General features: G+C 39.9%; 1 protein-coding gene across 1 annotated transcript in view; it reads right to left on the reverse strand.

Moving 5' to 3' along the window:
• shank3a (SH3 and multiple ankyrin repeat domains 3a) overlaps positions 1-12219 on the reverse strand; it is a 150576-nt gene that overhangs the window by 105850 nt on the left and 32507 nt on the right. The window contains 1 exon segment of the mRNA XM_083974021.1: positions 2033-2236. Coding sequence (XP_083830147.1) covers positions 2033-2236 — 204 coding nt within the window.

Here is a 12219-nt window from a genome sequence, read left to right on the forward strand (position 1 = left end):
GGTGAATAGCAGGTCACTCCTGTTCACTCATGGCATATACAGTACCACTTGCAGAAACCTTTTACTGGTTTTACTTCACTTTCTTTACTTTCATCTCAGATATTTAAGGCACAATATGTTTTATGCAAGGACTTTGACTAGAAATATAACTCCTTCTAGTCTTGTATGCCCCAGTCCCATACCCAGAGTTCAAGTCATAACGGTTCAGACAATGGTTCATCGTTTAGCTTCTACAATGACTGGCAGTGTCATAATGGAGCCATCTCTATTGTATTTAGCTTGCAAATCCAAGGTCTTATAAATAAGAATTTAAATAAAAACCTTTTTAACCCTCTAAAACTGAAACATCACATTGACATAAATATTCAGCGTTTTTGCTACTGTATGGCAAATTGAATTTAGTGCAGGTGCCTTCCATTTCTTTTGATCATTTTGAGATTTGTCTACTTTGTAGACTACTTGATTGGAGCCCACCTGGGGTCAACTCCACTGATTGGACATGATTTAGAAAGACACACACCTGTCTATACAAAATCCCACAGCCGACAATACAAATCAGGGCAAAACCCAAAAAGTTATTCAGTTGCTAAGTGACAAGGTTGTGTTAGGGCTCAGATACTAAATAATCTGCTGCATTGAAGGTTCCCAAGAGCTCAGTGGCCTCCATCATACTTGTGAAAGAAACTAAAGCTGAACTGACCAACATGGGGAGAAGGACCTTTTTAGGAGATACAACTACTGTAAGAACCTGGGGGTCACTCTGGCTGAGCCCAGAGGTCTGTGTGGAGCTGGGAGAAACTTCCAGAAGGACAACCATCACTGCAGTTTTCTACTGGTCTGAGCTTCACGGCAGAGAGAAGTGTAAAATAAAAAAACGAATGATAATAAGAGAAGAGAGACAAGACTTTGCGATATGCTTATACATTCTGACACTGTTGATGTAGTGAAAACTGTACTAAACGTGACAGGCTTTTTATTAAAGAGATGACTGTATTAGAATATCAAAAGCAAACTGGGACTCGTTGGGACAACAGTGTCTCCTAATACACCAGGGATTGGCTTAAAATTGAGGCTCAAGGGGGGAAGTAAATCATTATCATCAATCTTTATTATGTTCTCCATCTCTTGACACATCATAAAACTACAGAAAACAAAAATGGCCTAAATGACATTTTTACACCGCTGTGTGTAAAGCAACACATCTGTATATGGATCACAAACCATGATGGACAAGCACTACAATTATCTCTAACAGATGACAGCTGCCGCAGACAATACATTGTCATTGAGTGTGGTTATTATTGCTGCTAGGTTTGATTGACACATCAGATCAGAAAAGCACAGTGTATGTGCAGTTATGCGCACATCCATGTGTGTGAGTCTGCTTGTCTCTTCAAAAACATTAGAGGAGATACTCTTCACTAATGACAAGATGACTTACAATGACAACCAACACCATGCTTTTAGTTTATATTTTGCCTCTTTAAGACAGAAATATCAGCATGCCTAACAACCGTAAGTCTGAAATGCTAAATTCATTCTTTCTCTATGACTAGATTAATAACGCAATCCTAAAATCCCAGGAGCCCTCAACTGTCAGATTTTAAACAATACATACAACAATAATAAACATCATCTTTGTTATAACACTAAGCAGGGATACCCAGCTTTATCCATGATGCTGTAATGTAGGTCATTATGAGTTAAACAGAAGGGAATTTCATTTACAATTTACAAACCAATTTATCAAAACAGAAAATCTAACATAACGACTTGCCTTTTTCAAAGAGGATGACAGGTGTTTTTGGTGTGTCAATCTAACTTTCTCAAACCTGAGTTTTGGAATCTGAGAACTAATAAAATAAAATCATATAAGATGACAACTAGAATTCTCAAGGAAATACATTTTCCCTCACCCTCTAACCATTACTTGGAGGACAGCAGGGGATATATGGTGTAGGTGTATACCACCTCTTCTTCGCTACTTCTCTTGCTCCTTAAAGCCTCATACATACACATGATCCACACTCACCTCAAGGTACGGTACAGGAGCAATGGATGGGAATGGGTATTCCCTTAGCTGTCTCTCCTCATCCAGAAATTTGCCAGCCTTTCCATTGTAAGCCGGCTGGAACAGGCCATAGTTGAGTACATCCTTCAGGCTCTGGTTAAGCGTACACAGGATCCGCTGTTTGGACCGCCAGATAGGAGCATCCACATTGAATTTCATACACTTCTGTGGACACAAGAGAAAAAGGTGGAAAGGTTAAGCAGATCATTTCTCAAAATATTGCATTTTGCGCCACAGTTACGTAAAACAAAGATTGAAGAATAACATTTCACTGATTTGCATAAATATAACATTTAGGTGCTGAAAAATGCACTGGAATATTAACAAGGATCACTTTCATCAGAAAGGCATTTATTGAACTTCCAATGTTACGCCCAGGGGAAAAGCTAGGCCTTTTCATATAATAAGCAGTTCACATTGGTCCAGTAGCATTTCCATTACTTTTCACAAAAGGTCACCGTAAGAGCCAGTGGTACTTATCATGCTAAACTAAACAAAACCCTAATGTAAGCCAAAGCTCTTACAGAAACACTCTCTTGACAGATATTTCAGCGACATAAATATGAGTCTACATTTGAGTGTGCATTATTTATGCCTTGGACATTAAAGTGAGCAATATGCAACTGCTCCCCCAACAGCTGCTGCAACTCTGTCTCCAGTGATAAATCGACAATTCATAGGTATAGATGCAAAAATATGAAACAAAATCCACATGGTCCTGGTCATTCTCTGTGCTACCCTACTCTATTTTCCATAAACAACTTAACGTTAAGAAATAAGATAGACTTTGGTTAACTGTTAATATCATACATTGGGTATACAATGCTAAATTTACCACTAGAAATTAATTACTACACTGTTTTCTGGTCTGTCCAAGACTATGGTTATTGTGGATGGGCAGAGCACTTCCCTCTAGTTGCCACATTGTGGAGCCTGAGCTACAGATGGCAGAGAGAGAGAGGGAGGGAGATAGAGGGGAAAGAGAGAGGTAGAGAGAGAGAGAGAGAGAGAGAGAGGGAGAGAGAGAGAAAGAGAGGGAGAGGGAGTGTGCAAAACCCACAAGTAATAAATCAATCACTGCTGCCTGTTATATTGATTGTGAACCTCAGCTCCATCCTGTTCAGCACCACTATGTCAGTGACACTCAAACAGAACTGTTGAGAAGCTCCTCAGCTTCTCCCAGCAAAACGCCACGATTCGAATGCATGCAGGCAGCTCTGACTGACACATCAGTACATCCAAAAGCATTTTTAGTATTATTTTAGTATTCAGTAACTCTATTGCTAAGATACTTTTAAAATATTCGTAAACGGAAAAAAACAAGCAGAGGAAAGAAGGAGGATCTGACAAATGATCCTTGCAGTTCCTTGCACATTTCATCTCAGCAGCTGATGAAGAAAAACAAACTAAAACACAGAGAATGCCTGGTTGGTTACATCGAGTGCAATTCAGTCCAGGGCAGATGCAGTCTACTCTCGTACCCTATGGACACAGGGTGAATGCTCAGCAGTATCTAACAATGCAGTGAGCTCAGACAGAAGTTATGCAGAGCACGCAACTCACTGAGAAATATTATTTCTACTCACTGCTCCCTGACGTCCTTCTGGTACATCACTCTGGAGAATTTCTAAATGAATGTCAGTTTCCGTTTTGAAATTGATCAGAGGATTTTCTCTGCAAGACCAAGTCTGCATACAATCAGCAGTCGCACACAAGACCTTCAATACAGAAGTAGGTGGATTTTTATTCGATTATCATCTATATTAGCATTCAGATCAGGGACATCAGCGGCAACACAATGCCAAGAGCACTAGTCGACTCAACACTGGGAAGTGGGAACTGGGTGAAACTGTAAACTGGATGATTAAATCCAGCCATTCTTAAAATGTATCACCCCCAGCAAGCAAAAAATCATTTACTGTAAACCATAAATGTTCTGATTACTCATCATTCCTCTGGGAGGCCTCTATCTCAGTTGGCCTGGATGCACTGGGAATTTTACAAAGTTGACAATATAGTCTAGAGTCTAGACAACTGTTGCACAGTTAGTCTGCATTCACCCAGAGCAAAGCTGGTGATGGGGGTGACTGTTTTGAAGTTGTATAATCCAGCCCTATACTGTAACTGTGTGAGCACAACAACACCCAGTGTTAGATTGGAGTTGAACTATTGCGTCAAATCCTCCTCCTCAAGGACATCAATGTTAGTGTAGCAAAGCTCATTTAGCAAACAGGGCAGTGTGTAACGACTGAGCAGCAAGAAAGTGACAGTAACGTGGTAAACGTGAGCATCGCAGGCGACAAGGTAAATTGTCAATATGGCAGGATATACAGTGCGTAAGTTAATAAATAAGTAATGTTTGAAGCTCATCCGACTCCGGTGTCACGCCCTCATGGATACCAGCACAACAGCACCACTGCTGAAAAAAATTGTAAGCAAAACACTAAACTAACACTCCAACTATTTTGACAGGTCAAAATAAAATCAATTTACAGATAATATGTGCTCAGACTTCTGCTCAGAGCAGGAGGAGCCCCACTTCTGGATGTCAGTGTCATCAGGCCTCTAATAGTTTAGTTGTAGTTTTTGCCACACAATTAGACCCACTACCACTGACAGAGACATTGAGCAGGGACCCCTACTATATTTTAAAAAAATGTACTAGGCCCAGTACCATGTATAAACGTAGCTTGATATTGTGCATATAAGCTTTTGAAATAACACACAGGTTGATATATTCATGTTTTTGTGTACAATACAGTGAGTAGAGTAGCTGTGCCTCTGCCATTTATAAACAGACCTTGTTCACCAATGCCAATATCAACAATGTCTGTCAACTGCATTGTAATCATGCAGACAAGCTATTCAAAATGACGTTTTTATTTGAAACATAAATGTGGAAACTAAAAGATATAAAACTACGGAAGCCGAGAACGGCCAGGTCCGTATACATTTTTTTTATTACCGTTTTCTCGTGATAACGACTTATTATTTCGTTATCTCGAGATAACAAAGTCCGTTTTCTCGTGATAACGAATTAATTTATTTCGTTATCTCGAGATAACAAAGACCGTTTTCTCGTGATAATGAAATAATCATAGAATGTGTCGTTGACATGGTTGCCTAGCAACAGGAGGCTACTGTTCAGCTCGGGGCAGTTAACTTCAGTCCAGAGCGATAGATATAACATCTATCTATCGCTCTGCTTCAGTCTACTCTACTCACTGGTGTGGTTATTGTCCACACCAGCTGTCAACAATAACTTACCAGTAAGTTACACTTAACGTTAGTTTGAATAACGTCACTGTGCTGGGTTTATTTAAGGGGCTACCGGCCGGTGGTCCCATCTATCCTGTTTCAGCTAAGCTAACGTTAGCTACTGTCTGCTGCTGTCAGAAATCACAACCTTATCTCCAACCATCAGACACCTGTTGCCTGCGACCACCGACATGTAGGCTAATGTTAATTTGGCAAGACAGCAGTGTTCATGAGCTTTATCTGAGCAGCAACTAGCTAACAGCTGAAGCTGCCATAACGTAAGTTAGTCAACTCTCATGTGTTTATGCTAACCTGTAGCCCCTTAAATAAACCCAGCTCAGTAAACAAACTAACGTTAAAGTGTAACTTACCGGTACTTCATTGTTGACAGCTCCTCAGAGCAGACTAATGTTAGTGGCAGCTCTTGAAGGCTGAAGTCAGGATGATGTGATCACATTAATCAGCTCACTGATTTGAGTTCTACACATGGTTCTGAGCAATTATCCCACGAAAACATCTCTTCTGTTACGTTAGATCTGTAGATGTGTAGTGTTTCCAACAGACTCGCTTTAGTAGCCTCCTGCTACGAACATACAGCGGCTAACCAGCTGCTACTTCCCCGTAAGCAGAAGCGATTGCACCGGGGAAACATGTTGCTAGGCAACCATGTCAACGACACATTCTATGATTATTTCGTTATCACGAGAAAACGGTCTTTGTTATCTCGAGATAACGAAATAAATTAATTCGTTATCACGAGAAAACGGACTTTGTTATCTCGAGATAACGAAATAATAAGTCGTTATCACGAGAAAACGGACTTTGTTATCTCGAGATAACGAATTAATAAGTCGTTATCACGAGAAAACGATAATAAAAAAATTATTATGGACGTGGCCGTTCTCGGCTTCCGTATAAAACATTGCCTGATCAACCAAAAATTCCATGACTCCCCTGCAGCACCTCCGCGGACCCCCTATTGAAGACCTCTGCTGTAGTTTCTAGTGGTTTGCATTGATAGTGACAATTATTTTCCATCTGTATCATCAATAAAGATGCCATGAGCAGCAACATCTTAAAGCTCCAAACCTCCAATGGCCACTTTTCTAATGCGCTATCACTGAAGATGTCTTGTTCCCCAGTGTAACAAAACCTAACATCAAATGTAGCTTTGAAGAGCTCCAGCTTCACTTTGAGAGATTGTCTTTTCTATTACACAGAGAGATGATGGAGGGGTGAAGAAAATGAAGGTTTAGGATTAAGAAGGCCACTTGGGGCAATTTTGTCAAAACAGAGAGATCTCCAAACAGTCACACAGCAGTGGCTGAACAAAGACATGCTCAGATAGAAACTACACAGAAGTGTAACTTCATAGCTAAAAAGTATCAGAAGTCATTATAATACTTGATGGGATAGACCTTTGACATTCCTTCAAAGCCTATTGAACTGTCTCTATTGTAAATGTGTGCATGTTAATACACACGTACACAATACATTTTGAATATCAAGGTTTTATGCGTGTTGACACTGAGGCTTCCATCTGTAATGTGAATTAATTTCTTGCTGCTGTTGACACAATATAATGCCTGAGGGTTCACCTCAAAAACACAAGTCATGGTCATAAAACAAGCTCAATCATGGCAAAATGTCCTTGTATATCATTAACCTTGTGTAGAACTTGAGAGATTAAACTCAATCAAAAATACTCAGAGCTATGAAAGTCACTTTTGAGAGTGACTAGGTAATTATAGAAGGTGAAAACTAATACATGAAAAAATAATACAGTGCCGCTATGGAGAGTAAGCTGTAACAAAAAAAAGAGAAGAAAATAAAAGAAAAAAGGCTCCTTCAGGTGAACATGATCTCCTGTTTAATACTGGATTTAAACAAACCTTATTACCTCCAGGAGTCTGGGCACTGTTATATCGCTGAGCTGTTGAAGTATTTCTATTGTGGGGACAGTGCACACTACACCGGAATCAAAACAAGCCTCTCGTCCCCTGCCAAGAGTGCAACAAAAGTCATGATGCCATATACACTTGCTCCTCTGCTTCTACTGTTCATTTATAAAAGTCTGATAAACAACTGACTGTTGGTGTGCAGGAAAAACAACACTTTTTGTTTAAAACTAACAAAAGTTTTGGATAGGTATTAGCTGTTAGTAGGTCTTAATGCAACCAAACCATCTGCTGTGATTGTGTCTGTGCAAGTGCTTTGCTCACCATGCCTCTATTTAGACAATGTTTAGGTTAAGGTCAAAAGCAAGAAAATATCTGCTGTTTCATCAGCCTAACCTTGGGGCTTTTCATCCAGCTTAGGGTTATACAGAGAGAGTTGGTATTGAGAGGCATCCTCTCGCTATTTTTTTATTTATTTGACCTTTTTGAAATGTGTTTTCATCCACTACGTATGTTTTGGGCCCTCTGTATGTCTTTTTTCAATGTTACATTGCAAGAAGTCCTCTATCAATCGTACACACGATGCACATGTAGCATTTTTACCCCCACGTATACAATTGTGGATGTGGTCCCATTTTGAAGGGCAACTGGCCATTTTTCTTATCTGCAGTACTTGTAGTTGATATTGTTGAGAAGAATAACCTTGTTTAAAGTTCTCAAGGAGACAGCACAAGGTGTACGTTTATGTAATTGTGGGTCCTTGAGTCTCTGTGCATCACTTGTCCTTGTTAATCTCCTCCTTGTCCATATGTGTATAAAAGGAGTTTGCTTAAACCCTCATAAAAAAGGTTTAAAAGAAAACATTTAATGTAGTAAATAAAACACTGTCAGTTTATACCATGTACAGTACCATCTACTGTACCTGTCCATTGAATCATGTCTCCTTTCCTGCCAGCATCTCATTACACCCGTTTGTACAGAGCTGACTCTGCTCTGATAATCAATGAAGCATCCGCAGTAAAACCTTAATTTAAAGCAGATATCAGCTTCACGGCCGTTTTGGCTAATGCTCTGTTCAAGGCAGGCTTTTGAAACCGTAAGTTACAGCTTCAAGTCACAACTACGACTTGGTAGCGTTCCAGGTAACCCGTAGCTCGTGTTTTTACCATCCTGTTGTCTGTGAAAGTTCCCTATAACGGCCACTCGTAACTTCCGACCCGTGAACTCGTACCAGATCGAACTGGTATGACTTCACAGGAAGGAAAAACACAAAGTATGAGTTTCTTTGAACGCACCATGAGTTAGCAGCCCCCGCCCTTGTCAGGCATCAATTGGTCCTCGTGCTACGTCACCACATTCACGCGCATCCCTTGGCTGCACACACAGCCCTTCATGCCGTTCTCTCTCCTCATTGGATAACACTTGTATCCCACAAGGAAAATTTTCTCCTCGGGTTACAGCAGAGCAGAGTGACGGAGAGACTCGTGTTTAGGCTGAAATACTTCATGTAAGTGATTGCTGACGGAAAATAGGACTATTTAGGACTTATATTAACAAAAACATTCCACTGATATCTGCTTTAAGGACATAGGGCTAATTATTGTTTCATAGAAGGACGGTGCAACTGGAAGTCTTCCACAGCTGAACCACTTGTGTCTCTTAACCCGTCCTGTTTCTACATTGTGTTAAAAATATAATACTTGCATGAGCCTTATTTCTTCATATCAATATTTGATCAGGAATTGTTGAGGTAATCAAGTAAAAAAGACCTACAGTAAGCAGAATCCATAATGGCTATGGTATCATAATAAGTCTTCAATTCCCACCCCAAACAGTATACTATCCAGCTACAGTACACCTGATTGATTTACACATTTTGTTTGACTCATTAACGCCTATTAAATGTGAAAATGTGAGTTCATGGTGACATAAATGTCTGCTGCTCAAACAGGACGCCATCTATTTATTTATTTATTTATATTCAGGCCAAAACAGCCAATTCCAACAAGTATGCTCCATATTGGTTTTATTATCAAACATACAGTACTGACCATGGGTTCAAAACTATGCGTATTTGTTATGACATAAAATGCAGTAATGGTTCAAATACCCTTCCTTCACAGAAAGTAAAGAGAGTGACTGGGGGAGGTTGCTAGCTAGTGCAACATAATCCTAACTAAGTCTAATTCTCACCCTCCCAGGAGTGAGAGCTTTAGCATGAGAAAAAAATAAACTATTATTATTAAACTATAACTCAGCTCTGCATGTGGCAAAATAGAGCAATTTTCAGTATCTAGACTAGAGTGAGTGGGACGAGCACCAAACAGAGAAAGTACCTTCTTTATACAGATTGTCTTAGACCCTGGGCAAAAAAGCTCAAAGCAGTCTCTTTGCTAATTTCAGAATGACCTTGTCATTTTCTTATTCAGCAATCAGCACTCATGTTGTTGAAATAGAAAATACTCTTGTGCTCTGAAATCACACACGCAGGGTTTCGCTGATACTTTAAGGGTGCATTATCAAGTGAGTATTATGAACCGACACAGGATGTCCATCATAACTTTGCCTGTTATGCAGAGGAAAAGGCTAGGGGTTTGCGATACTGCAAAATCTGGATTCAATCCATACAGGGTATCCTGATACACAGTTCTTCCACTACATAAGCTGCTTTTAAAAGAAAAAAAAGTATTGGTGTTACGATTTTTGAGGTGAATGAAGCATCAAGTCTGAATACATTTTCATCACCACTAAATTATTGATGACTTTTTTTTTTTTTGAGCTGCATACTTAACCACATGTGTTAAAACACAGTTGCGAACAACTTTCTTGCATACATTGTAGTTTGTTTGCAGCATTTTCACTGACATTTGTAAAAAAAAAAAAAAAAAAAATAGGTCCATACAGCGTTTCTCTTTGTCTCTGCTATGCCTTGTTCTGTCAGTCTGATTGATTGACACCTGTCAGGGTTAACGTATAGCTGCGCATGCACACGACGAGTTTGTTCACCTGACACGGGTCTCTGACAGCAGTAGCAGTGAAGGGAGAAGTAGCATGCAGATTAATGACAACAGCACGTTGTTTGCACACAGTTGTTCTCTTTTTGGTTTTAGTGGGTAATCAATCTAGTTTTGATACTCACGTGGTATTGATATTTAGATCGATTAGCCCACCCCTAGCAAAGGCTGCTTTATGTTCTCTGAGAGAGGGAGGGGCTGAGGCTCTTTTCTGACTGCAAATTGCACAAACTGCAAAATTAACCTAGAAATCTGATGGATGAAGGGTACAATATTTATACTATTTGCTGTAGTCAAGAATGTAACACTGGCTACTCACAACCAAGTTTCAGCCCTCACCCTAACTTTGAACTAGCATTAGCTTGAATTACTTGAGCATAGTGCAGTTGTTGACATCTTGACAAACTTGCATTGATCGTGGAATAATCTTTTATGTACGTACACCTTGCAACCTGATTATGCAACAGGTGGGTTATAGTATGTTTCACTGTGAGACTAACAATGATGATTGTACCAAGTCTGCCCAGTCAAAGAGGCAAGGAAGGTGCAGTGATGACAGGTCTACATGTAGGTTGAAGAACGTGAGGGAGAAGGAGAGCAGCTGAAGCAGCAGCATAAAATAGCTGAGCTCGAGGAAAGAGTGGAGGAATGTCGCAGAGAGAGAAATTCTGCAACACAGGGTTATAGCTTATAGCCCTCTCTCAATTACTACTTCTTCATCTTCTCATGTTGGACTGTGAGTTAACTTGGATACTACAGAGACACACTAACACCTCTTGAGGTACAAAGTGGTATTACAAGACAGGACAGGGCCAGCTGGTTAGCCTGTCAACTTCAGCAGATATCATTGCAACTCAATACAAAGACTCAAACATTTAGTTCTCTCTACCACTTTCCCCCAGTGTGTGTGTGTGTGTGTGTGTGTGTGTGTGTGTGTGTGTGTGTATGTGTATGTGTGCGTCGCAGTGCAACAATGTGCGAGACACAGAGCTTCCCAGGCCCCCTCACACACACAGGGTAAGAGAGAGAAAAAGAGCTCTCTGTTCTGAATTGGTAATAGCGAAAACGCATCATAGATGAAAGTCTTAATCAAAGACAAAATGAGAGAACTTTTATGTACAGTAGCAACAACAGATATGAATCTATTCTTTTAAATTCTCCACTACCAAGACCAGAACCGATGATGTCAGAGCTTATCGATATACAGTACAGTCTTGAAAATGTACTCCTGGGAATAATTTAAAACTGGGTTCCCATCTCTATCCAGAGTGTTCAACAACCATATTTCCTCAAATTCCTCAGGCTTGTATCAGAGACAGACCTTTATTTCTAATTTCTCCTGTTTGATAGCTCGCCATATTTTAGTCTGATGCTTCCTTCTGATCCACTCCTGTGTGTCATGTTAAAATGATTGCATTACAAATTAATAAAAACTCAACCCTTCCTGTAACCATTTTAAATTAAAAGCCCTCTAGCTTTCAGTGGAGAGAAACCCTTAATTTCTTAACAGGGTTTTTATTGCTGTGCTAACATGCTGCAGTAAGTGTATTGTCTAATTTCTAGCTGTTGGTGTTTCTGTTGTTTACATGCTATTCAGCCTCTGCAGGTTAGCAGTTATCTCTCTCTTTCTTACTTTCCTGCTCTCTCTCAATGTGTCTTACTAGCAATTCCTTTGCCCTAATGCTGTGATAGATACCATGGTACTTATTATAAATGTAGTTTATTTTGCCTCAATTGAGGTATTTGTTTTGTGTTCTTGGTGCCACCGAGTGTCCAAGATATGCAAGTAAAGCCTATGAATGAATTGCCCCTTTTCACCAGTTGTGCCTTGAACTGCAATGCAGAGTCTGGATACAACACCCAAAGTATTTGAGACAGACAGAGAAAGAAAGAGACAGAGAGAGAGAGAGAGACAGAGAATTCTGCAGAAAGAAATAAGTGTGTGTGGTGTGTGTGTGTGTGTGTGTGTGTGTGTGCG

The sequence above is a fragment of the Trachurus trachurus genome (assembly GCF_905171665.1).
Source record: "Trachurus trachurus genome assembly, chromosome: 6".
In the NCBI taxonomy this organism is placed as follows: domain Eukaryota; kingdom Metazoa; phylum Chordata; class Actinopteri; order Carangiformes; family Carangidae; genus Trachurus; species Trachurus trachurus.